Below are 27,776 nucleotides of genomic sequence, written 5' to 3'. Positions count from 1 at the left end.
CTACTGTACTACAAATTCACCGGCTCACCTTCCATCCCCTCGCTAGACCCGAAACCCATGTTATTTGCCTATGGACAAAACGATTTGAAATCAAACAACAGCAAAATGTAAAAAAAGTTATTGATAAGATGGTTTTTTTTTTCTTCTGTGTTTCCAATGCGGATTGTGTCAATCGATCGCGTGCTCCTCACTCTCTCGCCGACGCTCTCTTTCTATCTCTCTCTCGGGGGCTTCTGCTTTTTGTGATAAGAAACGAATGTAGTGAGAGAGGGAGAGAACTAGAGTGCGGGTGAGTTGGTTAGAGAAAGAGGGAGAGTGATCGACCAAGCGAGAGAGAGAGCGCTGCGATATTCCGATGTTATATTCTCACATATTTATTTGATTGTTTTTTTGGTCTTAATTTTGTTTTTATTCCTACGCATTTCAGTTCACATTTTATTTTATTTGGTCGCTTGACGGCGACATAGCCACACATCCCGTTCAGGTCCAGAAATTACCATCGCCATTATAATCGCATTCGTCGTTTTGTCGTCGTTTTCCAGTTACAGTTACAGTTACAGTTACAGTTACAATTGCAGTGACAGCCACAGCTACAGCTACAGTGACAGTGACAGTCACTCCATCAATGGCAACGCCTTAGTGTTAGTAGTAATCTCTGGCCCCAACGGAAAGAGCACCAACAATAATAACTGTAAATGGTGCGTTGCAACGTCTTCTCAGTTTGAATTTGGCGGTTCGACGTCGTGCAACGTGCAAAAAAGTGTCAAGTGTAAAGAGTGACCAAGTGATCAAAGGATAACTCTTTTTTCGTTGATTTTTTTTATTTTGCCCACTGTTTTTGAAATTGTTATCGTTCTATTTGTTTGTGTATTATTAAGTGAAAGGTTAATCAATTAAATAATAGATCAGGTAGGTTTAAAACTTATGTATATAGCCGACTAAATGTACACACTCTCATCTGCCTGCTCCACATTCAGTTATCCATTCACATGTTTTACCACGAAATGCAATTTCTCTAACTTTACCTCTTCGAAAATGAGAAACAAACAAACCAACAACAACAAAAACACAAACGGACACATACGAAACGCATGAGACTATTTATAAGCATTGTCGAAATATATATAAAAAGTTCATACAAAAATACTTAGACAAGATATGTATGTACATATGTATATGTATATATATATACATGAATCCCAAATAGATCTATCCAAAATAGAGTGTGTAGAAAAATTAAACATAAAGTGAAAACAAAGTGGTAATCAAAAAAGAGAGAAACTTAAAACAAGTTTTCTTTTTCAAAATTGGGTATTATGTTGGCGAATAGTTTGAAACTTTATCGATCTTATTTAGAAAATGCGGGTTAGATCTCAGATTTTTGAAAATATTCAATATGGCATGTCCAAGCAACGGTATTTTCTGTGTTCAAAACTGTTTAGTCATTTCTCATAACATTTGCATAGCCTTAAATTGGAACCGAAAATTTGAAAATATTTGGTTAATCGAATGTATTTATATATATTTTCATTTAAAAATCTGATGGGTATAACCTTAGGTATTCAATTTGTCAATGTTCAAGATAAGAAAAGATCAAGGCATAATCAATATTTGTGTTATAGTGTTGGATTGATATTGATCTTAATGCAATCTTATCAAACATATGTGCATATATACTTATACTTCATATGGCAATCGCTATTAATCAGTTATCATTTCTCTCGACTCTCTCTCTTTCTCCCTTTCTGTCTCCTTTTCTCTCTTTCCCACTGGTTGCTCTATCAATGTTAGTGGGTCATCCGCATGGCTAGCCGTGAGGATAAGGTGTACGAGAAGAAAAGGAGTATAAGTAAATTCAAAGGCCAGCAATTTAAATTTATTTATGACCATAATGTATATAAACCTATATCATCAACGAGGCGAGGGCAAAAGGAGTCCCTGAGAAAGCAAAAATAAAATGTGAAAAGACAGCACAAAGAACTTTATAAACTGCGACAATTGTCTTTTCTCTAGCCCCGACAGTTGAGTTGGCCCACAGACAGGCTCTAAGAGAATGAATTTAAATATTATTTAACTTCTTGGCCACGAGGACAAGCCTGAACACGATGGAGGTTGAAACTTGGTTGAGACCAAAGTTTTGGAATTCAATGCCAACAGAGTCGGTAGTTGGGCGGCCCTCTTTCTGTCGCCCTTTGTTGTTATAGGTGTCTCACTCGCACCTACCTGTTTGGCTCCATTCTTGCTGATACGGTTCTTTCTCGGCCTGGTTCAACGACCAAACAATTTGGTAATTAAATACCCAAAGACCGAACAGTAATGCGATTTCTGCTTTACTGCGCAAATACTAACCCATACACCGTCAGATACATATGTACATACATACACGTACATACATATATATACTTGTATTGTTGGCTTATACATACATAAATGCATAGGTCAAGGTCCCTCTACTCATGTATAATTCAATTGCCAGACTCATGATGTTGCCATGATAGTGACGTCAAAATTGCAACCATGATATTTTTTGATTCTAAGACTGCCTGTTGACTGAAAAATACTTTTCCGCCAGGTGTGTTGAGACTCGACCGACCAAATATTGCCACTTTAAAATGGATTTCACTGTAGTACGTACTTTCTCCTACTCATTATACATCATGGTACTACTCGGTGCCAAGTGGGCGGTCTATATTTCATAGTTCGAGTAACAACAGTTTATATTGGATTTTGCTACCCTGGATTCAGTGTTTTCTTTTGTTATGAGTTACTATGAGTCATTGTTAGGGAGCAAAGTAAGTTTATATTGAGTTGAATTTGGAATCTGCTCTCGCTTCTGTATATAAATGTACTCGTCCATTTAAAAGGAAAAACATTTCAGTGGGGCACAATGGAAAAATGCGCAACCAAAACAGAATCAAAATAAACTATTTATAGTCTGATAATGCTTTTTTCGTTAGATAAAGTACAATATCGATAAATAATCAAAACAAAAGAAAAACGTTTCGGAAACAAGAAGAAGGACGAATTGTCCATCAGAGATTGTCAGAATTCTAAAATAGCTAAAGGAAAGCCTAAAACTATGCAAACAAAAATTCAAACCAATTCTGTTTGGCTGTTCTGGCTGAAATCTCGTAAATACTTCTAGAATAATCCAGATCAGTAAACCACTTTGTCAGAAATAGTTTTCAAAGTTAAGACCATCTTTCATTGTCATTACCTTGAATTTGAAGAATGGAATTGACGACTTTTCCCTCGCAAAAATCAGAAGTAAAAGGTTTTGTTTTATTTAAAATACTCGAAATGATTGCGGATGGGGATCAACTGATGTATGTATAATATGCCCTTTGTTTGGCGGTTTGGAAGGTTCGTGCACTCTATCGTTATCTGTTTGCAGGGTATTAATTAAGTCGTGGCTTCGACTTAATGGAATATTTTCTGTATTTTTTGTTTTTGCCCACGCGGGTCTTTATATAAGTATGATTTGGTTTTTTCGATGTCTATTTGTTGTTGTCCTCCATTTTGTTAATTATATAGAATCTCGGTGTCCGACTGAATGTCATGGCCAAAATTCGTTCATTATGTTTCTGCTGCTGCTGCTGGTTCTTCGGCTCTCATATTTTTGTTGTTATTTTTATGAATGTTTGTTTGTTTTTTCTTTTTTTGCTTTTATAATGCCGAATTTGTTGTTTCTTGTGATAAGGCAAAGAAGGCATTTTGCCTTCTACGATGTGATTTTAATTGGTTTTAATTGCACAAAGCTAAATGCCGATTCAACTTACCCAGAGACTAGTGACTCACTAGTGGCTAGAGGGCGTGGCATGTTTGTGGGCGGTAAATCAATTTATGCATAGTTATAGCTATCCATTTCCTGTTGTGACGCCCCCCAGATTTGTTTTACTTGTTGTTTAGTCGCTGCAATTGTTTTGCATCTAATCAATTTTCTTGTCTTTGTTTCAATTATTGGGACAAAGCATGTATTCTCTTCCCTCCCTCTCTCTCTCACACATACTATATCTCTCGGCTATTCTTTGTTGCTATATGCATTATCGTTTCGGTTTGTGTCGCGTCATTATTATCATTAAACGGCATTGTTTAAACTTTTGCTTTTGTTTTTCTTGCATTTCATAAACTAAACATATTGTATGTACATACATACATATATGGACGTTACTAACAGATTATAGAAGACTGAATACAATAATAAACTGATTAACACCTTGGAAACAATTTGAATTAAATTCTAATTCATAAGTTCCTTGACTTATTGCCTAAGGGCAACGACTGTACTAATACCCTATACCTACTAATTGTGATAAATAAACCACTTTACTGATTCACACAATTAAAACATAAAAACAAGTTTATCGAAAAGGTCAGTCAATAAATAAAAATCCTGTAATGAAAGGATTAAATTAATATTGAATTAAGACTAGTTAGTGTTAGTTTCTTACCTGCGCCTCGAATCAGTAAATCACTAGTTAATCTAGTTGGCTAAGCATGGCTTCTAAGCAGACTATTGGAACAGTTCTAGAACAGTTTACTAAATCAGAAACCAGAAAGACCCAATTTACGTGTCTATCTACATATATGTATGTATGTACATACATTGTACATACATATATTGGTATAATGATGATTTTTGTTTTTAATATTCATATTTGTCGCCTACCAGGGGGTACACTGTCTGGGATGAAAGAGAGAGAACGGAGAGGGGGGATTATAGGGCTACGGCATATTATCATCATTCATTAATATTGTTTTCACACTTTATTCGTTGTTTTGATGACACTGACAAGAGACGGAGAGACAAGGCGGGAGGGAGAAAGTAAGAGAGACGGAAATCCCCTTCCCTTTGGTGTAAGTTCACAAAGGTTCCAATTTTGCTGATAGACCTGCCCATAGGGATAGCCAAATCCCGAAAGAGACACTGTAAAATCGCCAAAAAAAAAAAGGAAAAAAAAACAATAATAAAATAATCTAGTTAATGATTTTCTTTAGGTTGGCGCTGTCTGTGTTTATTGACAACATTGATTACTTGACAGGCAGTTCAAGAGGTTTCGAGGCTTCACATGACTCTCTGATAACCGCTTTGCACCGGACATTTGCATACCATTCCCCCCTCCACCACCCCTCTGTTTCACCCTCCCACTTCTTTTTATGTACATATCAATGCAAGAGCACTTATCATTCTCATTCGTCAATGTTATTGGCCCCTGAGCATATGCTAAAGAAATTTTGTTTAATTGAAAAATCGGTCAAAAAGCATCTCAACATCTTATGTATATATGTATGTATGTACGTGAATATATGTATAAACTTGATTTGGTACGACTTAATGTTACCGTGTAGTGAAGGAGAACTCTAATATTTAACACAATTGATTCAGTTAATAAACTTTGGATTGTGTTTTTTTCCATATTGTTATTCATTATTGTATGACTGACTGTATTATTTCAATTCATTATATTGTGTGTTTTTAAATTTCATTTATTATATGTATTTTTTGTTGACAAGTTCAATGTACAGTAATTATTTTATAATATATATATAATGTATGGATGTACGTACAGTCTAGTGATAAGGCCAGTCCAATTGATACCGCATCTCGCATTCTTGCGGTTTCCATCACATTTCATCACGTGTTTTTTGGCACAAATTCTAATTTTGTCTATAAAACTCACATTTCAGCAATTGCCCTGACTATTTTTGTCCGGGTGGAAGGTTCCCCCGAAGCACCCATCACACTTACACACACACACACGTGCACATACAACATGCTGCAGGAATCATCGGGCGTAAGCTAATCAAGAGACCACAAAACCGACAACAACAATCACAACAAAAACAACAACAACAAGAGCAAAAGCAAAAAAATAACGTCAACATATAACCACAGCCATTAAAAACAAAAATTGTTGAACTAACCAACTACAGAGACGAGCTAGAAGAAGAACAAGAGGAGGAGTAGCAGCAACAGCAGCAGCAGCCGCAGTCATGGTTCACGGTCCACCAGCACGGAGAAAATCGCAGAATGGCAACGCCATCAACGGTCCTTGCCAAGTGGAACCGGACCAGACACAGCCCATACCTCCAGATGGCGGTTGGGGTTGGGTAGTGGTTTTTGCGTCCTTCATGATCCACATTGTCAGTAAGTAAAATTCAATTAGCAAAACCACTCACGGTAAATGGCCTCAGACACCTCTAGGACGAGCTAAAGTGGCCCAATTGAAATAGAGTTTGGTCCGACAGTCGGCCACAAGGTGTTAAGAATTTCAGTTAGCCAAATATTTAGGTGGAGGCCGAAAACCGCAAAACTAAACCAACTAACTAACGAACAACTTCACTTCATCTTAAATTATCCTCAGTGGTTGCTTCAGATATCTATATTCTTCTATCTAGAGGGAAGACTTACGAAGAGAAGGATCACAGTAACACTTTCAAAAATTCAAATTATTTTTGTGGTCTGTTTGATAACTTCAAATCGACATTTTGAACCTTTTAATTACTCATCTTGCAAAGAGCGACCGCTTGGTAAAATCAAATTTTGTTGAGTTTACAAAAATCGATATACATACAGTGGTGGTCATGAATTTAAGACGTTTTTGTATTGACTATTAGTTCTGATTTTCTTGGCTCCCAAGTAACTTGAAGAAGAAATTTTTTTTAGCAGGTGCATTTGAGCAAATAATTTACCTTTTCCTCAATATTACAAATAGAACAAATGAAATCTTCAAAGAAGTTGTGTCTATTAATAATACAGCAGCAGGACAATCTAGGGGCCAATCCGATTAGTCTAAAGGTAGCTTTAAGAACGTGTTACGTATCTTTCTTGAAGTATATATAGAAACTTGATATTTGAGCTACTTATCGCCCGGAGCAGATAAAGTATGAAAATTGTCAGGATCGGACCACTATATCATACAGTTATAGAAGAAATATAGATGAAGAAATTGGAGTATCTTTATGAAATATACAATATGATAGTTTTCTATATAAACATCAGATCAGATTCTGCGCGCATACTAAACCAGTATACATACTAAATTTGGTGACTTTAGCTTTTTAAGTTTTCGAGAAAATCAGTTTTGTTTAATTTGCGGGGGCGGAAATGGGCGTGGCAAAATTTTTAAATAGTCAATATCTGCGCGTCTATTAAGCTAGCTTGCATACCAAATTTCATGTCGGTAGCTGTTATAGTTTTTAAGAAAATCTGTTTTATGTGAATTCCGGGGGCGGAAGGGGGCGTGGCTAGAATTCCAATTGACTCTATACATTTACATACCACACGAGTCCACCAAATTTGGTGGCTCTAGCTCTTGTAGTCTCCGAGATCTGCGTGTTCATACAGACGGACGGACGGACGGACGGACGGACTGACGTACAGACGGACATGGCTAGATCGACTCGGTTGTTGATCCTGATCATGAATATATATACTTTATGGGGTCGGAGAAGCTTCCTTCTGTCTGTTACATATAAGGAGAGAAACAACTGAATCTGTCCCAATGTGCAATGGTAAACACCGAAATTTCAAAGTCATTTATTGCGCGAAATTGATTGTACTGTAGATTTTCCAGTTTGATTTTTCTGATTAAGTCAAAAATAAGTAAAATGATTTTCATGCTATTATTAAAAAAAGAAACGATCATAATTTCTTTGGTTGGATTTTGGTGGGCCTAGCAACCAATTTTTCAACCATTTTGGCATCCAGCCACATGGTGGAGCTACAACAAATGTCGTCTGGTGCACGACTGCACTCATAAATCAACAGAACGACGAACCTTGAACGGATTTTGGGCCTATCAATAGGCCATAGCCCATTAGTAGATCATAAATATATATAAACATATTGACGGCACTAATCTTAGCCAATCCCAATAACAAAAATAAACAGAAATTCTTGGCTTGTTGATAGCACTTTTAGTTTGGGAGCTGATTTACTATCTAAAACGTGTGTGCATGTATGTGGGAGTGTGTGTATACGAAGGCGGTGAGGAGCTTAGCCCAATGCGTTTGTGCCAGAATGTATGTAAGAACTATCAATTGATTAATTGGCCCAAAAGTGGACACCCATTTAAGTAATCTTATCGCAACATTTGTAATTGGCCTGCCATCAACCGGCTTTAGGGAGGCAGCTATTATTGTCGCGGAAAAGGTAACTATGCTCGACAATTGAAAGGCTTTGGTCATATACATGTCATGTTCATGACACAGGTAGCCTGATAAAAATCGGAGAGATGGAACAGAAAACAGAAGCTCTGAGAACTCGAAAGAGTCGAAAGAGCACCACCACCAGAGCCACCACAACCTTATGAAATCAACTTCAGTCAAAGTGCTTAATTAATTGCCAGCTAAACTGATTTATGAGGCCTGAAAATGTAAACCAGTTTGGTCAGCTGCAAACCAAATCAATTATGTATTTCCATTCAAAAATATCTAAATGCTTGCATAGTTTTGGGAGCAAAATGTTGATATCAGAGTGAGATTGCGAGGTCTAGATTAGCTCGTCGAGCTCATAAAATCGTTAGCTACAATAGTTACTTTTCCGTGGAAATTTAAAAATGTATTCCAGAAAAGTTATGAATAATTTCTGCTGTATTGTTCCCTTGAATCATATAATCCCTATTATTACATTCTAAGCTCTTTTCGATTCAATGTTGTTTCAGAAACTTTGTTTCCAAAATTTTGATCTAAGAAAGTTGACATTGCAGTGTTCACGAATGACCTACATGCCTACATGAAAACAATCATTGAGAGCCCAAACTGTTCCTCAATAACTAAAATAAAAGAAGGTTGAATCGGTCTATGAAAAAGAAGTAGAAGTAGTGCAACCTGTATCTTATCCGGCCCATAGGTCGGATCTACATGAATGAATCATTAATGAATCAACGTTAAGGAATGATGTCTTTAGCTAGTATAGTCTTTCAGAGAATCTGTTTTATTTAATTTGCGAGTCAGACGAGTCTACATAGATTTGGGTGTCGGACAAACGGACATAGCTAAATCGAATCGACTGTTGATGCTGACCACGAATATATACACTTAATGGGGTCAGAAAAGCTTCCTTCTGCCTGTTACATATGTACATTTAACAAAGCATAAAAACACTTGCTATACAGTCTTTTATTATTGATCAAATATTGATCTTAAAAACTTGTTCAAACATGTATTGGAGCAAGGTGATGATTCTGATGCATCCATCAGACATTCAATTGATTCGGATGAATACTGTAAAATTTATTAGATTAAAAAAATATTGAAACCAATAGAAGACAAAACAGCCATATACGAAGCCATTCAATTCAATTTTTGTATTCAGTTTGTGATTAAGGGTATAAAAACAGATTTCTATCAACCAAATTGAAACCTAAAAGTATGCAAACGATTCGAAAATAGCAAAAAAAAACTTACCTTCTTTCTATAGTGCAAAATGGATTTGTAACTTTCTTTTTAGGTTTTTGATAAAAAACACCATCTTAGCCAACACTTAAAAACAACAGCACCAATCCAATTTTAACACCAATCAGATATTACATATAGTTATACAACTTGTGCCCTATGTTGCACCTTGGAGGGTCAGGAGCTACCACCCCGCCAATATTAATTGTATCTACTGACAATAATCTATAGGACTAACCGTCTTACCATTGTCTGAAGTTGTTAGCGTCTTGCTAATACCTCCAACTAATTGTTTATTTTTATACCATAATTTTGTATGTAGACTCGTGTAGTATGTAGAGTGATCAAGTTTATTTCAAATTTTTGCCACGCCCCTTTCCGCCCCCGCAATTTAAAAAAAGCGTTTATCTCAAAAACTATTCCAGCTAGAGACACAATATTTGGTATGTATATTCGCTTAGTAAATGCACACATTTTGTATGTATAAAAATTTTGCCACGCCCTTTTCCGCCCCCGTAATTTGAAAAACTTGATTATCTCCCGTATTTTTTTTACCTTATGCAATCAAATTTGGCACACTTAAATTTAATACTAATATCTAGCATAATACCAAAGTTGATCAAAATGGGACAAAAAACAGTCGAGTTATTCATATAAACGTTTTTCCATAAGGCCGGAGTTGGCCGTTGGCTGGTGGGGGCGCTAGTGTGCTCGTATGATTGAGTGAGCGAGATACTAAGATATGCTTGTAAAAAGCATGTGAAAATGCATTTGTTTAATAAAGTTGAAATATTTGCTTTACTGGTGTATGGTATACCTAAGTCGGCGAGACGACTTACTTACTTCATTTAATGTCTGTTGAAGAAGCGTTCGACTATTGAATAATAGAGACGTTCTCTCTCGACTTCTAATATGCATAGTTTAATCATGAACTAAGGGTTTGATGAAACTAATAGATATTTTTTTTTGATCTCTCTCAACTCTTTAGCCGATGGCATGACCTATTCATTTGGCATATTTCACAAAGAGTTCTTGGAATACTTCAATGAGGGCAACGGCTATACCGCCTGGATAGCCTCCATGATGGTGGGCGTGACATTTTCATCTGGTAAGTAGATTTATGGGTGAACATTGGTAGCAATCCTAACTGACCTATCTGGCTTATTGCAGGGCCCATCAGTTCGTCATTCGTCAATAGATATGGCTGCCGAGCGGTGACCATTGCCGGTGCTATTTTGGCGTCTTTCTGTATTATAATCAGCATGTTTGCCCAGAATGTTTTCACACTAATCATCACCATCGGCCTGGGCACCGGTTTGGGCTTCGGCCTCATCTATTTGCCAGCCATTGTGAGTGTCACACAGTATTTCGAGGCGAAACGATCCCTGGCCACTGGCATCGCCGTTTGTGGTTCGGGCTTTGGCACTGTTGTCTTCGCTCCCCTGACTGAGGTACTAATATCCAGCTACGGCTGGCGCGGAGCCATGCTGATCATTGGTGGCATAGTTCTCAACTGCATCATCTTGGGTGCCATGTTCCGCCCACTGGAGGCGCCCAGCCAGCCGACAAAGTTGGCGATTATAGATCAGAATACAACGCCCGCCGAGCTAGAGCCACTCAAGGTGACGGTAACGGTAACAGATCAGTATCTGCAATTGCCACCCCGCACAGATGCCGTTGCAGGTGGCGGTAATGGTGGTGGATCAGCCCTTTGCCGGTCGAACAGCGTTGGTCATAACCTACTCAAATCCAATGTGGTAAGCTAGCGACAATTCAATAAGAGGAGACTACAGAAACTAATCAAATGGACTTTCAGAATAACAATACTAATGGGTTGGCCCCATCGAATGGACAGACGCCGACCGTAGTGGTCAAGAGCACCAGCAATGACGATATAATTAGAACCTTTTACAGTCAACAGCAATTGACGCCGCTGAAGGACACACATCGAAGTGCCAGCGGCACCATGTACCGACCCGATGCCCTATATCAGGTGAACCGCTCATACCAATCGAACCACCTAGTTACCTAGATACTTACTAGTGATCTCGATTTCAGGGTTCTCTGCACAACATTCCCGAATATGCCAGCTCGAGGAACGATCTGAATCGTTCAATGTCCGGCTCTGGGGCCATTAAGCGATATGGATCATTGCGGCAAAGCAACCAATTGGCCCACAGTCAGGTAAACGATATAAATGTTCGAATCTTTTTATTTACGCATTACGCAATTAAAATAACATCCAGTTGGAGGTTGCCCGTGGCAATTTACGGGTTATAAAATCATTATACAGCTCCTTAAAGTACAAACGCATCTGGTTCACTAGCTGCATTAGGTCGTCCACCAATGGATTAGAATCTTGCTTGCGGCTCTGCTGGGCTCTCTGTATGTATTCATCGGTCAGGACGACCAAATAAGTGACCACCAAAATTGAGATAATCAACCTTAACAGAAAGGTTATTATACGGCAAGGGCAGAAGAGTCCGAAATAGGCCCGGAAACGTCTGCGGAATCGTTCCTTGCACTGGTTGCAATAGCCGCGAGTCAGCAAATTAACCAGCCAGTTACACATGGCTCCAGGATATTGAAAAAAAAGTATATTTATTTCAATTGATATTTAAAAATTTCTTTAGCAATGAAATGGAAACGTTTCGAAAAGTGCTCACTAAGTACTACACAAAAAATATGGGTATATGGTATACATATACATTTTTGAATTTGATGTCCAGGTGACATTAGACTAAGTGAAGTAGTAGATCCACAGAAATTTGAGCACCTTGTAAACGAGTAGCAGTCGTATGGCCTGATAGAAATACAATTTGCTGCAGTGGCCAGAGAGAAAGGAGGAGATGAGATCAGGTCTGACCAGTAACCGATTGATTGGCGATCACTTACAATCTTAGAATGCGCTTCGATCGCTCCAGGGTACGGGGATCCTCCTTGAGCAGATCGTGGCGAATGCTTTGCAGCATATCCTGGCATTTGACAACCATTAATTCATTCGTAACGGGATATTCATACGTTCCCATTTCAAAGTCCGTGCTGGGAAAAGAGAACTTTATAGCCAGTTGACATCTTAGTTCAAGCCCATAAGTACATACCCTCTATTATAGTCGATCAAGTATTTGACATTCGTTGTACCCGGACTTAGATAGTTGTTGAACATAAAAGGCTTCATCACCTCCAGAGTGAGATAGGCCTTGCGCACTATGCCCAGGACAACGGGCTTACGGCCACAGAGACTCAACAACATATCGACCAGAAGAGCGGGAAGAATTTGCTTGGTGAACACCAAGAACTGATAGAGCCAACGTTTGTCCGTGTAATGGCAACCGGGCAAGAGCAGACTCTTCTGAAAGGGCATCGCTTCCCAAAGGCTCAGATTATCCATTTGCTCGGCCATTTCGGTGAACGTATGCGGAATGTGGGTACGGGAGGAGCACTGAAAGACCAAAAGATCTTTGGGTGGATCCGACTGGTGATACGAATTGTAGGCCGATTGTGTGTAGCAGAGCATTGACTTGATTCCAATATCCTGCGGCGTGATATCCAAATGGATATTCTTGCCCAAATAGACAGTCTTCAAGATGCCAGTACCGACAAGTGAGAACAAGCCCATGGCACCCATCAGTGATGGGGCGAAGCCAGGACTTGGATCATTCACTGCGAATAGAACTGCAAGAAGCAATCAAAATGAACCCGAGGAAGTTCAATTTATCACGTATACTCCTTACCAATCGAGGGGCGATAGACCACCACAGGCAGCTGCTCGCGATAATCATTGATCAGAGATTCGGCCAAATTCTTCGTGAATGTGTAGGTATTGGGGAAGCCTACAATAATTCTGGAATGTACACTTTAACAAATAATACTCCAAACAATGTATGTATGTGAAAAGCTTCACTCACTTGCGTGTGAGGGCATCCAACAAATCATCGTCCTGGATCTTATCCACTAGTCTTAAGCACGTGCGCCAGTCCATGGGGGACGAGTAATGCTGCAAGGGATTAAACATGGCAATTACTCCAATTACTCCGCCACGGAGGTCCATTGAACTAACCTTGGGCTCAACCCGCTCCAAATAGGGATTGCTAAAAAACGTCGACACGTGCATAAACATGCGTAGATTCTTTAAGGTTTGAGCAAACTTGATGGCCTCCAGAGTGCCGCCTACATTTAGGCGCAGGGCCTTCCGCAAGGGCTCATCGAAACGAACTGTGGCCGCACAATGGTACACAAAGGTTACTTCGCTCATTAGCTCCTTGGCTGCCTGATCTAGGCCCAGACCAGGTAATGAGACGTCACCCGATATGGCCACCAATTTGTCCAGCTGCTCAGGGCGCTCTTTCCTCAGCACATGGAATATATGCGCCTTGCGCATCTTCTGAAGTCGCTCCTCGGCGCCCAAGTGATGACGCGTACGCATTAGGACATAGATTCTCCGCACATTACATGATCGAAGCAGTTTCTCGATCAAAGCCTTGCCCACCACACCCGAACCGCCTGTCACAAAAATCTCACTGTTCTCAAAGAACTCTCCCACCGGCATTGACAGGGACATGGTGCTCGGTGCTCGGTGATTGGTGATCGTTGATCAGTGCTGGGTGCTCGCTTGCTCTCTGGTTGACCACGGACAGCAAACTGGGTGCTAAAAGCAAAAAATTCGTTGGTTTTGGCCGCCGACACAGTCTCGAATATTCATTATTATTCAATTGAAACCATTTGATTAACATGAGCGACGAACTAACCTAACTTGTGGGATGGAAATTTTGCGGCCGACCCCCTCAAAAGCCCAGTCGCTTAGTCTAGGGAAAATAAATAAACTAACAATTAGACGCAAACTCATTTGTAATTGTCCATTTCTTCGCTTTCATTTTCTGCGCCCAATCGAATGGAATATTTTGTTTACAACTTGTGTGTTTTTTGCTTTTTGTTTTGTTTTGCTTTCCAGGAGGTTGCCAAATGCTGCGGCTGCATTAGTTGCTCCAATGAAACCCGCGACACTTTCGCCGAAATGATGAACTTCTCCCTGCTGAAGGATGCCGTCTTTGTGATCTTCTCGGTGTCGAATTTCTGCACCAGCATCGGCTTCAACATGCCCTACATCTATGTGGCCGCCTATGCCATGGAATTGGGCATTGGCGATTCAGAGGCCAGTTATCTGATCGGTACCATTGGCGCTGCCAATACCATTGGCCGTATCATTCTAGGCTATGCGGCTGATAAGCCGTGGGTCAATCGGCTGCTAGTCTATAATGTTTGCCTGACGCTCTGCGGCATTTGTAAGTAGCCAGTCGCCCACTTCCACCCTCCCCGTGATTAACTTCATCATCATTGTGATTACAGCCACAGCCATGGTGCCGCTCTGCTATGATTTCAATTCCCTGGCTGTTTATTGTGCTGTCTTTGGATTCACCATTGGAGCATATGTCGGCCTGACATCAGTCATACTGGTGGATCTTCTTGGTATGGATAAGCTGACCAATGCATTTGGTTTGCTATTGCTCTTCCAGGGTGTGGCCAGTTTTATTGGTCCGCCAATTGGCGGTAAGTGTAGACCATATCAGATCGGATTGGATGTTGGCCAAAATGTTCTAATCTTTGATCTTTGATTGATTTCATCCAGGCTCATTGTATGATTTGACCCTCTCCTACACACCGGCGTTCATCATGGCTGGCCTGATGATCGCAGTCAGTGGCCTGGTTATGTTTGCCATTCCGCCATTGCAGCGCTATGAGGAGCGCAAGGCATTTGCCGCCCAGAAACAGAATTCCGAGCAGTTAGCTCTTAGTTAGTACGACCAAATATATGTCAAAGAAAGAGAAATTCATTTTCCAATTCTGTTTGTCTTTGTTGTTATGTTTCCTTTTTTTTCATAGACTTAATTAGCTTTTTAAGATACATCCATATATATATACATATACACATGCATGTATAATATATGTATATAAATATACACAATATATATTTAAAATCAATTGAAAAGCCATGGGCGAAATTCGTCTTAACACACTCTTTGTGGCCAATTTATGGGAGGAACTTGAGCAAATCTTTTAGATTATCAGGATAATAATGGCATGACGATCGAAATTTGTCGAACGTGTCGAAATTTGATGGAAAATGCCATTGAAATCATCGTTAAATTGACTTTAACTGAAATTTTCAAAGTGTATTGAGTTTTTGAGAATTCCAACAAGTTCTGAACCCTTAACAATGGAGGAAATATGTTTAGAATCCGTTTAAGAAATAATCCAATGTGTGTTCTCTTTCAAATATATGCACATGTGTAGGTATATTCTATATAGTATGTAGAATACAATGTTATATATCACATATTTAGTTTAGTCCAAAGAGAATAGTGACATGGCGCTTCTGGCGTCGTCACTTTGCCAAAAATGTGGTCACGTGAAGAAGTGGCACGATCATGAACAGAGAGGGGCAAGATAATTTTCAACTTGTTGGGCACAATCTCTGTAATCTTTAGGTGGCCTCAAAATGATCTTTTCGGTTAGTTAGTGATTTGACATGCACTAAAATCTAACGATCTAAAGTATAATAATACTCATAGTGTTTTTAAAATTTATATATATATGTATATATGTATGTATATGGATACATAAAGAGATATGAACGGGGAAATGAATGCAGTTTTCTGTCCAAAAATATGAACGTTTATGTTGGAGCTAAAAATACTTTTTTGGTTTCGTTCTCATATAAATCTTGAGCTGTTTTCAAAAAGTTTCCCTTTCTTATTTCCGTTCCTAGGTCTATGTCAGTTGTCTCAAATATGTCAGGCCAGAGCAGGACCGCATCTAGAGTAAAAGAGGTTCCCCATGGCTGAGGGAAACCGGCTCTGTTTCGTTTTATTTTTTGATACACCTGGTCGTTGTTCCTCAGAGTCGTATTCGCTTTTTATGGCCCCTCTTTTTCCGCTTGCCCACCCCGAAGTCCGCTCCTGGGCCAGAGAGACCAACTCAGAGGCAGACAGAGAGGGATGGAGACAGATACAGGGAAAAACAAGAAATACAAAACGTTGGTCTTTTTATTTTTTGGTTCAACAATTTGAATTTTATTGAATTTTTAAAGTGATACGAAAAACAAAAAAAAATTAATGAGGAAAACATAAAAAAAACGTCAACAACATGTCTTAGGAAGGCAAAGAAAATGGTTTTCCTATTTCTAATTAAGAGAACATCTCACACTCACACACACACAGACGCACACACACAGGCACACAGATTGACTTTTGAAATGATGCTCTATCCCGCTTTCTCTCACTGTATCTCCTCGGTGATGAGCTTCTTCAGCGTACACTCGCCGGCACCCAACTTATGCAGTATGGCCAGTATCTCCTCCCGATATCGATCCTTGTGGGCCACCTCCTGGTCTGTATATTGTTCTGCGTTGAAGCGTGTCATCCGCCAGATTACATTTAATTTGGCCTCAATTAGCACATAGTTGGAGGACGGACAAAACCGTGGGCAGAGCTCGTTGATGAAATGTATCATATCCTGAACGCTGCTGGAGTTGATCCGATTGTTGATGGTGTTCAGGGCGAAGTCCTGATACCGGGCCATTTTCGCATGCGGAAAGACATTCTCACAGCTCAGGCAACGCCAGTCCGGCTGCATGGTCTTCGTTTGGACGGGTATCACAAGACCCTTGCAGCCCTGCTCCCGGCAGAACAGAGCCGACAGATATGTGCCATTCTCCTAGAGAGGAAAGAGAGTAATAGAGGTTCAAGTTGAATAGTTTGTGTGGATTGGTTCACTGGTTCATCGACCGCCAACGACTGTCTATTGGTGCGGCGATCCGTTGAACTTATTGGAGGTTTTAGTTTGGCTCTAAATATGGGTTTCGGGTTCGGTCATTTGCATATGATTACCCCACGGGAAAACAGACAACTTAAATGACGTACCAAACCTTGTATATATTATATGTATAGACTATAAGGTGTAATGTGTTGGCATACGTATTTCCGCATATCGAGAGGCTAAACAATATGCAAAATCGAAATCAAAAATCAGCAAAGTCATTAAAAGCCTTTCTCTAATTTTCAAGAAAGCATACAGACATACATATGTGTATGGAGATATTATTTATGCTTAACATACATCTATCTATAATCTGTAGTATGTATGTATAATTAATAAAAACTAATGATTGTAAAAGAATATCGCTTAGAGCGATGTTTTAATTGTTATACCATACACCCATAGGGTGAAATGGTATATTAAAGTCGCCAAAATGTATGTAACAGGCAGAAAGAAGCATCTCCGACCCCACAAAGTATATATATTCTTGATCAGGATCAAAAACTGAGTCGATCTAGCCATGTCCGTCCGTCCGTCCGTCTGTCCGTCCTTCCGTATGAACACCTAGATTTTGGAGATTATAAGAGCTAGAGCCACCAAATTTGGTATGCAGTCTCGTGTAGTATGTACGCTTATCGAGTTTGTTTCAAATTTTTGCCACGCCCCCTTCCGCCCCCGGAATTTACATAAAACTGTTTTTCTTAAAAAGTATGGCAGATAGAGACATCAAATTTGGGTTATATACTTCTTTAGTTGGCGCGCAGAAAATAATTGTTCCAACTTTTTGCCACGCCCATTTCCGCCCCATAAACAAAACTGATTTTCTCGAAAACTTAAAAAGCTAAAGTCACCAAATTTAGTATGTATATTGGCTTAGTATGCGCGCAGAATACATATATTTTAATATGTTGCCACGCCCACTTCCGCCTCCATAATTTAGAAAAAACCGATTGGCTCTTGCAATTTGACCATCGCGATCAAATTTGGCAGACTAGTAAATCTTATCTATTTCTATCAAACTACCAAATTTTATTGAAATCGGACTAGAAACATGCAAAATATACGTATGAACGTATTTTGCTACGCGATCCACAAGGGCAGAATTGGCCGTTGGCTAGCGGCGGCGCTAGAGTGCTCGTGTGTTTGTAGAGTGAGCGAGATAGCATATGGTATGAGGGCATGTTAAAGCAATTTAATAGACATACATTTGGTTTTCGAAATTTTAAATATTTGTTTCACCTGGTGTATGGTATACCCAAGTCGGCGAGACGACTTACTTACTTCATTCTATTTCAAATCTAATGAGGTAATTAAGTTGTCCCGCTGGTTTGGTATATCATGCATCAATTAGAACAACTTAAGGCTATCTTTCTCACTCGTACACCGTAACATAGTACAACTAGTGAAAATCGATTCCTATGTTCCTATTTTTCCAAATTTGAAATTGGCCTATTGGGCCATAAATGATTACTACAGTTCAAGTCAGGGATGTTTCTAGGAAAACATTTGGATTTCTAGTCGAAAAATGCCATCCATCAAAGTAGGCATTTATATTGTCGTAAAGATTTATACGTTTGGGATACTACAACATCGATACGATACGAGCCTGAAGATTCAGATTTCAACCTGGACCACCCCTCAGGATTCACCCCTGGTTCTAATATTGCTGGAGAAAATCAGATTTTTAGGTGAACAAAAGTGAGTTTTGAGAAAAAACATTCTGACTGCATATTGCACGAGTCTTTAAAAATAATTGCATGCGTGAAGCTGCAGTTTAAATCAAAATCGGGTTTCATCGAATCGATTTGAAGCAAAACGGGTTTTCTGTTGATCGGTATAAAGGTACATAGTTGATTAATACGTACATATCTTTTCAACTTAGAGCAAAAAAAAAGGACAAAGTTGTTCGTTAGGTGAGCGATTTCTATACATATTCTCAAATTCAAAGATTTTCTTATTGGTTGTTCAATGTTTGTAAAATTTCCAATAACTGCAATAGCAACATGTTTGAATGTTTTGTTCTGCTCATCCCAAAGTTGGAGAACTAAAAATTTTGGGGGGCGGCAATCGGGTTACATTACTTTAAAATAGTTGTTTCTTTCGGCGCTTGGTACGCCAAAGTTTTCATTACAATTTTAAATCATTCCTATGGATCCTACATTACACTATTACCAGAAATGATCCTCTGAATTGAAGACGTGTCTATAATAATCCAAAGTTTCGCAACACGATAGTGAAATTCGTTTATTTTTTTAAGAACCGTTTTCGAGATATTGAAAAGCTAGTTAATTAAAATATTCCACAATATCTCCATAGGCATATCCACAGACATACGTACATACCTACATATGTATAAGTATGTACGTCATATGAAGCCACAGATATTGAATTGGCCTTTAGAATGACTTATGTATGTTATGTGTGAATCATGTGCAAACTTTATAAGCTGCAATTGATCAAAGTCGTTTCAAACATTTTTAAAAAGCTCCAAATTAAAAATAAGTGTTTAAAATTTGTCCTAAGCATTAATGTGAAAGGTGTTATGTTGACGAGTATAATAATAAGAGCATCAATAACGGGTAAGTGGCATAGATATTATAGCCTATAAATGGTAAATTTAAAAAACCTTGTAAAATGTTCGAACTATCAAAGTTCATTTTGTTGATACTTTTTGTGAAAACAATATTTAAATTCTACATTTTGCGTACATTAACACATTCGGTCTAAGAAAACAAATGTTATCACTTACATCAAGTTGACTTAAATGGCAGACTTTGCTGCCTGACTGACTTTTACTTTATCTGTTATCTAGCAATAAGTTTTTTAAAAATCCAGTAAAAATGATCAAATTATTTCAAAGTCTACTCATCCTACCTATGCAAGCTGTGGGACATCAAGGAATTGCTGGATCCGACTGAATACAAACTATAAATTGTGTTACGGTCCGAAATTTCAAACTCCATGCAGGACACGATCTTTTAGATATGTATCTGACATACATATTTATACCATACACCCATAGGGTGAAATGGTATATTAAAGTCGCCAAAATGTATGTAACAGGCAGAAGGAAACTTTTCCGATCCCATAAAGTATATATATTCTTGATCAGGATCAACAGCCGAGTCGATCTAGCCTTGTCCGTCTGTCCGTCCGTCTGTCCTCATGAACACCTAGATCTCAGAGACTATAAAAGCTAGAGCCACCAAATTTGGTATTCAGACTCGTGTAGTATGTAGAGTGATCAAGTTTATTTCAAATTTTTGCCACGCCCCTTTCCGCCCACGCAATTTAAAAAAAGCGTTTATCTTAAAAACTATTCTAGCTAGAGACACAATATTTGGTATATATATTTGCTTAGTAAATGCGCTTATTTTGTTTGTGTAAAGATTTTGCCACGCCCCTTTCCGCCCCCGTATTTTGAAATTATCTCGATTATCTCCCGTAATTTTCTACCCTGTGCAATCAAATTTGGCACACTTAAATTCAATACTAATATCTAGCAAAATATTAAATTTGATCAAAATGGGACAAAAAACAGTCGAGTTATTCATATAAACGTTTTTCCATAAGGCCGGAGTTGGCCGTTGGCTGGTGGGGGCGCTAGTGTGCTCGTATGATTGAGTGAGCGAGATACTAAGATATGCTTGTAAAAAGCATGTGAAAATGCATTTGTTTAATAAATTTGAAATATTTGCTTTACTGGTGTATGGTATACCTAAGTCGGCGAGACGACTTACTTAAGTCATTTTTTCATGTTCTTATTTATCCTTTGGACAAAAAGCTTTATCACGTGGCTTATTTTTTGATTGGAACCCGCCCAAAAATATTAATTAAGTCCCTCTGGATTCATTTAAATGAATTATTGTGAGTGTTGTTTTCTGTAGGCTAAAATGATGGTGCTTTGTGTCAATCTTCATACGAATTCTGGTTTATTCCTAAGGCACAAAATGCCTAAAATGAATGAAAATATCTCATTTCCCATTCATTCTTTTGTTTTGGGTGGATCAAGGGTGGGTAGGGTGTGGAAATTTGCATAAAAGAATTGAAACAACAAAAACCCGTAACAACAATTTTACTCCTACGGCTTGGGCAAACGCATTACACTGCTTAGAGAGAAAAAAAAAACAACAAAACCCTCAAAATTGGTTAATATCAACGAGATTTAGTTTTAAAGAATAGACAGAGGAAAAGAGAGAGTCGAAAGAGAGAGAAGAGAGTTTGGCTTATTAGCAATTGGCTAACGAGACACTAATGAGCTTAGACGCTCTCCTTTTTACTTTCACTTATTTCAGGCAGACAGAATATCATACATACATACATACATAGGTATGTATGTATATATGTATATATATTATCTATTTACGTATAGAGAAATATGTAAACTAATTTAATTAGGCGCATCTTATGGCACGTTGTCTGCCAAATCCCCTCGACGTTGTCATTTGCTAATTCATGGACAGAGGCCCATCATTTAGTTAATCCTGCCGACCATAAAATTTGTCTATTGTATATGTATGTATGTATGTAGATACATAATGGGCGAGCGTTCATGCCAATGTATATAAGTATATATGTATATGTATATATGTAGATGTGTTTGTATGTATAACAAATCAAATTCGAATTAAAATTCATTCAAGATTTCCAATTGAAATTGATGTCTCTATAATGATGCAGACTAAGATGGTTCAAAACTGTCCAAAGAGTTACTCGAATTCAAATCACACTTCCAGTTGGTTGAAAATAATACAAAAATCAGTCAGTTCAAGTCGTCCTTAATTAACTCTTTCAACTAGGAAACTTGTTGCTCTTGTCCGTGTCAGTACACACTATATACATACGTATATATTCGTACATATATAAATTGAAATATCTGATCTGAAGAATAGACTGAGGAATGCAAGCAAAAAGAAAAAAAAAATGAAAGTCGAGAAAAACTTGTCAGGCGGAATGTTTTGTTATTTTTTGAAAGCATTGAAACTATTCGGGCACGACATTTGCTCTACATTTGACAAGACAACCCAGAAAGTGAACTGAACGGACAACAATGAGCATATAGTGTGTAGACCTGGTCGGATATAAATGGGTCCGATTGGGATCTCCTTGCACCCAGTTTACTCACAGTATTGTCATTACACCGAGGGCAATCGCACATGAAATTCTTCGTCATCTTGAGGAATATGCCACGGGTCAGATTGCTCCAAAGGATTTTGGTGTAGGTGGTGGTGATCTCACCACCCTTGGGAATGTCACGGGCTGCCCGCACCACCGCCATTCGTCCGTTGTCAAAGTAGTGACTGGCATTCGGTGTGCACTCATGATTCATGATCGCCGTCAACGGGAATAGGCCGCGCAGCAGCGTCTCGTGGCCATCGACGCGACAGGGCGCCTCGAAGGCATTCGTATTGAGGACCCCGACAATGCGAAACAGTTGATCCATGAACGGCTTATCGGTGGTGGGGAAGTTTCGGAAACATTGCGCCGCCTTAATGATCTCCTGACGGTAGCCGCGCTCGGCATTCGCCTGCATGGCGTCCACCAGAGACCGCTGCTGTTGTCCCAGATGGAAGACTCGCACCGCTGTTAGTATCCGCAGCGACAGTGGGTTGATCTGCTCCGCCCCCGACGGCTCCGCGCCCTCGGGAACTGCATCGATTGGCTGCCAGCGTTGAAAGTGTTGGCACTCCTCGCGATGGGTCTCCGAGTCGGAGCACGGTCCGCACACGGGCAGCGTACAACGATGCGCACAGAGAAATCCCTGGGCCGGCAACAGGCAATGACAGCATACACAGGTATTCAACTGGGCGCCCTTGCGGGCTGTCGGACCTACCACCAAAGCGCGTTCGCGAAATATGAGCTCCCCGCGGGCAATGTCCCGTGTGGCAAATACCCCACGTCCGGCCACCACCGATGCGGCCAGCGTCCAGTTGGGATCGGCCTCGTGCAAATCTCCCAAATGCACATCAATCAGCTTGGCCAATTGCTCTGGTGTGGTGTTGCGATCGGGAGCCATGTGGGCAATCATTGCGGCGGTTGTGTTCATGTTGTTGCTGCTGCTGCTGCCCAGGATCGGGTAGGCAAGCACGAGAGCAACCTACGAACAACCAAAGCAAAAAAATAAAACGACCGACGCGACGTGCGGCAACTTAGCGAGTGATGATGATGATGGGGCAGCAATATGGCTATGATGGCTATAGCCACCGCCTATGGGCTAGGTGACGTCGATGGCAACGACAAACGGCAACGGCAACGGCGGCGCCCTCAGAGAGCATTAAACGCAACTAACAACAACAACAACTACAACAACAACGACAAAAAGACGACAACGAAATATTATTATTTTTTTCCCAAAGACATGACATTCAAACATACACACTCACATACATATATGTACATACGTATGGATGTATACATATATGAACATTAGGGTGGTCCTATTTCTCCAACTAGGAATTTCTCAATGTTTTCGAAAATGTGGCTGGCGTAAAGCCAATTTCGAAAATAATGTTCATATTTTTCATCAAATGATTTTTAATGCTCTCATTCGAAATCGATTTTCTTTTACGCCCCGTGAACTCGAATATCAATAATTTCTTTCTTTGTAATGTATGATTCAAATATCAGAACAAACCGAGTCGGAAATGTTAATTAATGGTTCTAATTAATTCGATTGATTTTACGTCACGATTTCTATTTCCAATGTCTGTTTTAAAACAAGAACATTCTCATTGAAACCTGTTCCCGTGTCCGATTTAATAACCAAATCGTTTTGAAATTGGAAATTAAAATTAAAACATTTCTGAGATAGTTCACAAAAACACAAAGGGCACACAGTGGATGGCAGAGATCCATTTCGATTCCGAATAATTCTCAGAACAGGATTACATCAACTTCCCAACTTGACACAAAACCCGTTAAACCTTCAACCTGTCATCCATTTAAAATGTATCCAAGATTAAGGAATTATCTAGGAGTCCTAATTGACATCTAAAATATTATTACAGTGTATTTGGGGTGCTAAAAAGTCCAGGCGAATGTGCTACCCTACCTACATATACTTCATGTGGTTGAAGGGGTGTTGGTCAGATGGGGGGGGGAAGTGGGATTCGGCAGTGGAGGTTTGCTTCAGCCGGTTGGCTGCAAAGCGGATTTTGCTTTTGACTCTTATTCAATTTTGTGTTTCTCTGTTGCATTCAATTGGATTCGGGTATATGACAGACACACGCATGACAGTTGACAACCATCCACTCCACCTTTTTGGCCCCATTCTTGGCGTTCTCCTTGCGGCTGTTACTTAGATTTGTCATATCAGGGCAATATATGTACATACAAACATATGTATATTATGGCATAGAATGGTGTAGTTGGACTATCAACTGGTTGCCTCTGCTTGCGGGACAGGCCAGAGTTATTGGAACCCAACCTTTTTGTTCGTGCTTTGCTTTTTGGCTAGAGGACCGTAACTGAACTTTCTCGATGATGGGCAGAGCTTATGATTTTAGTCGGGCGTGGCTAGGTCGAGCGTGTGTCTGGCCCATAAATTAAGACATTTACCAAACGGATTGCGTGTCAGGGCGGGGGCTATCCCCCATGGGAACACGTGACCAGAAGTCACGCCGTTTCGTGGCGACTGCCACGCACTGTCACTTGTTTGACTCTGGAGCCCAGGTTGGGGGTCAGGTCGGGAGGGTTGGACAAGCGCCCCACCAATTGCCATGGCAAAATGATAGCGTTTTCTAAATCAGACCCAACCCAAATCTATTTGGGTGCGTTATATAGAAAATTTCACGATTTGTCCCAAGATGAGGGTGGAATTAAGATCAATTTATTTTATATTGGGTTCAAATTTATGATTGCAAAAAGATTTATCTTTCATGAACTTTTCAGTTTAATATTATTTAGAAAACAAAAGAATATTCTTCTGACTTTAGTGTCAAATGAAATAAAAGTAAAATAGAAAATCATTGAGCCATCAAAGTAAAAAATAATTAAGCATGCAAAAAAATAAGAAAATGTGCCACAAAACATACGATTGTGGTTGATATATATATATACATTTATAGATATATATATATATGTATATGTAGATAGATATGTACAAACGAAGTTACATTTTTTGTAACCCTCTCTCCAATATTAAGTTATAAAAATTTAAGTCAATTATATTGTAAGTAGGCATATAAAAGAAAGCACTTTTGGGACTTGGCAACTGAGCCCAGAAGACAATATTCCCAATAGACATCTTATGTGAATATATATATATGTAGGTATATTCGGTTGAGGGGGGGGGGGGGGGGGGGGCATTTAAGCAAACAAATGTGAATCAACGAAAATTTCAAACGATTTCATTCGGAAAGCAGCGGTTTTTGTTTTTTGTGTGCAAAAACGAAAACTAGCAACAACAACAACAAAAATCAGAATTGTGCGTACGTTTGTTTGTACTTGAACCAGTTTGGGCCCTGCCTCCATTGGCTTTCGGCCATTTATTGCTGGCATACGGCCAAAAAGAACAAATAAGTTCACTCAACATTTACCCATTTTGTGTTCTTCGATAGTTTTTTAATGGGTAATCATTTCGGTTTCACTTTCTGTTGCATATGCTAAGGGGGCTGGGGGCAAGTGAGGTTGTTGTTAGATTAGGTGCAAAAGGTGCGGTGGAATTTGAATTTTACTCACATTTATCATTCATTTTTTATATATATTTTACAAATCGACCCTTGACGAAAATCAATTGGCATATTGGTAAATGATTCAAACTTGTTAATCGCACGTCAGGGCCGGATTCGGCATCACGGTTTGTAAATCTGTGAGAAGAACTATACTTGTCTAAATTCTCAAACATTTGTATAATTTTGAGATCTTCTGATATCGCAAATAGCGTATTCCTTTGGTAGAGAATCCGGCCCTAACTTGTGTGACATGTGCTTAGCTCCCATCTCCCTGTTGCCCTACCCCATGTCAACTTACTGTCGGATCCTGACATCGTGGGCATTGGCAAATGAAATGCTTCGTCATGGCCAGAAACAGTTTTCTGGCCAGCGTCGACCACAACAACTTGGCATATGTCATGGTTATTTCAGTTCCCTTGGGTATGCGTTCGGTGGCAGAGACCACAATCGTCTCTCCATCCTCGAAATGATGGGCCGCATTCGGTGTGCAGTGATGATTGAGTAGGCCAGCCAACGGGAAGAGAGCTCGCACCAAAATCTCATTACCACCCACCCGGCTGCGGCTCTCGAAGGCGTTCGTATTGAAGGCACAAATCGTGCGGTAGAAATAATCGAGCATGTCCTGTTCGTGGGGAAAGTGTTCGAAGCAGTCGGCAGCTCTTTGTACCTCCTTCATGTAATAGCGATCTGCATTGGCCTGCATGGCGTATAGTAATTGGCGTTGTTTCTCCGTCAGGAAGAAGCATCGCACGACACTGAGTATCCTCAGGGCTCGTGGTTCGATGCGTTCTGTGTCCTTTGGCTTCCACTTGCGGAACAATTTGCACTCTAATTGATGCCGTTCGGTGGGACGGCAACTGGGGCAAACAGGCAGGCCACAGCCGGACGGGCAAAGGGCCTGGGCATCTGTGTCGCAACCATTGGGCAGGTTATAGCAAATGGTGCAAGTCCGCAAATTGCTCGATCGGTGTGCAGTGGGGCCCACCAGGAGCGTATGCTCTCGGAAGAGTTCTTCGCCCTGTTCGATGTCGCGTATGGCGAAAATTCCGCGACCCGAAATGGGCGAATCGGCCACCTGCCAAGCGGGCGACTGTGGACGTAACGCTCCCAAATTGCTATCGATTAGTTCGGCCAACTCTTGGGTGGAGGCGTTTATAGCCATTTGTGGCGTAGGCATCGATGACAGCATCTCAACGAAGTTCTCTCACGTTCAACGAGCGGGCAACTGATCCGCCAACAATCAGTGAAAAGGAAACGAAACTAACGCTGCGGCAGTGGCCCCACCTCGCACCAATATAAACACACATGTACATACATACATATGTATGTACATATGTATATGAATGTACATAAACTTAATTGCCCAGGGACAGAATTGCGCTACAACAGTCCACAAATTTAAAGGGCACTGTGATGGCCTTTTGAAATTTAACCCCATTCGAACTGAAGAAACTGAAATAATGATTTAAATCGATCGCTAACATTTTAAAAAATAAGCGGAAAGATTCGCATTCTCAATTCCTAAGATCAAGCAAACAAACTAAAATCTTGAAATTGTGAAATTTGTTCTCCAACTTTCACTTGAATTTCGCAGTTTTTCTCTACAACCGGCACTGAGTTTCCATCGGTAGATGTTTTCTATAATTAGTTTTCGTTACTCGGCGATTTCCAGTTATTGCTTTCCGGTGGAGGCGGTTAAAATAAATCATCTCATGTGGTTGCATCACTTCTGACCTAATTTTCGGCTTCTTCTGTTTTTCTAATGCCAGCCTAAAAGCAGGCAACAGAATTTACAAACATTCCTGTAATTCGAGCATTACAAAGATGTGAATACATGAATCAGTCCTTGATGCATCCATTTGTTGTTTTTGTTTTTTATTATTATTTAAT

General features: G+C 39.7%; 4 protein-coding genes across 7 annotated transcripts; 1 reads left to right on the top strand and 3 right to left on the bottom strand.

The window, feature by feature from the left end:
* The first annotated feature begins 442 nt into the window (after positions 1-442).
* LOC6653025 (monocarboxylate transporter 4) lies at positions 443-15,238 on the top strand. 2 transcript variants are annotated; one of them, XM_047011489.1, is made up of 9 exons: positions 443-698; positions 5,689-6,148; positions 10,388-10,507; positions 10,570-11,156; positions 11,216-11,392; positions 11,458-11,583; positions 14,351-14,681; positions 14,746-14,946; positions 15,026-15,238. In XM_047011489.1, the coding sequence occupies exons 2-9, from the start codon at positions 5,995-5,997 to the stop codon at positions 15,193-15,195; spliced, it is 1,866 nt and encodes a 621-aa protein (XP_046867445.1). In that variant the 5' UTR covers positions 443-698; positions 5,689-5,994; the 3' UTR covers positions 15,196-15,238. The 2 variants fall into 2 exon arrangements, with proteins under 2 accessions (XP_046867445.1, XP_002075246.1); XM_002075210.4 differs by having other exon boundaries at positions 443-909.
* On the bottom strand, positions 11,594-14,038 carry LOC6653026 (fatty acyl-CoA reductase 1). Of its 3 annotated transcripts, none has more exons than XM_023181304.2 (6): positions 13,460-14,037; positions 13,308-13,396; positions 13,134-13,255; positions 12,501-13,074; positions 12,295-12,441; positions 11,594-12,221 (listed from the first exon to the last, which is right to left on the bottom strand). In XM_023181304.2, the coding sequence occupies exons 1-6, from the start codon at positions 13,958-13,960 to the stop codon at positions 12,140-12,142; spliced, it is 1,515 nt and encodes a 504-aa protein (XP_023037072.1). In that variant the 5' UTR covers positions 13,961-14,037; the 3' UTR covers positions 11,594-12,139. The 3 variants fall into 3 exon arrangements, with proteins under 3 accessions (XP_023037072.1, XP_002075247.1, XP_023037073.1); XM_002075211.4 differs by having other exon boundaries at positions 13,134-13,243; positions 13,460-14,036; XM_023181305.2 differs by lacking the exon at positions 11,594-12,221 and having other exon boundaries at positions 12,326-12,455; positions 13,460-14,038.
* A 1,251-nt stretch (positions 15,239-16,489) lies between the features above and the next one.
* LOC6653024 (SET domain-containing protein SmydA-8) lies at positions 16,490-23,359 on the bottom strand. Its single transcript, XM_002075209.4, has 2 exons — positions 22,340-23,359; positions 16,490-17,112 (listed from the first exon to the last, which is right to left on the bottom strand). Exons 1-2 carry the CDS (start codon positions 23,258-23,260, stop codon positions 16,675-16,677), a joined length of 1,359 nt encoding a protein of 452 aa, XP_002075245.2. The 5' UTR covers positions 23,261-23,359; the 3' UTR covers positions 16,490-16,674.
* A 2,732-nt stretch (positions 23,360-26,091) lies between these two features.
* Positions 26,092-27,096, bottom strand: LOC26530109 (SET domain-containing protein SmydA-8). The gene has a single exon (XM_015176445.3). It carries the CDS (start codon positions 27,073-27,075, stop codon positions 26,176-26,178), a length of 900 nt encoding a protein of 299 aa, XP_015031931.2. The 5' UTR covers positions 27,076-27,096; the 3' UTR covers positions 26,092-26,175.
* Positions 27,097-27,776: the final 680 nt, after the last annotated feature.

This window comes from Drosophila willistoni, assembly GCF_018902025.1.
Source record: "Drosophila willistoni isolate 14030-0811.24 chromosome XL unlocalized genomic scaffold, UCI_dwil_1.1 Seg142, whole genome shotgun sequence".
NCBI classification, from domain to species: Eukaryota; Metazoa; Arthropoda; class Insecta; order Diptera; family Drosophilidae; genus Drosophila; species Drosophila willistoni.
Note: the sequence above shows the minus strand (reverse complement) of the source record. Positions and strands in the feature narration are given on the sequence as shown.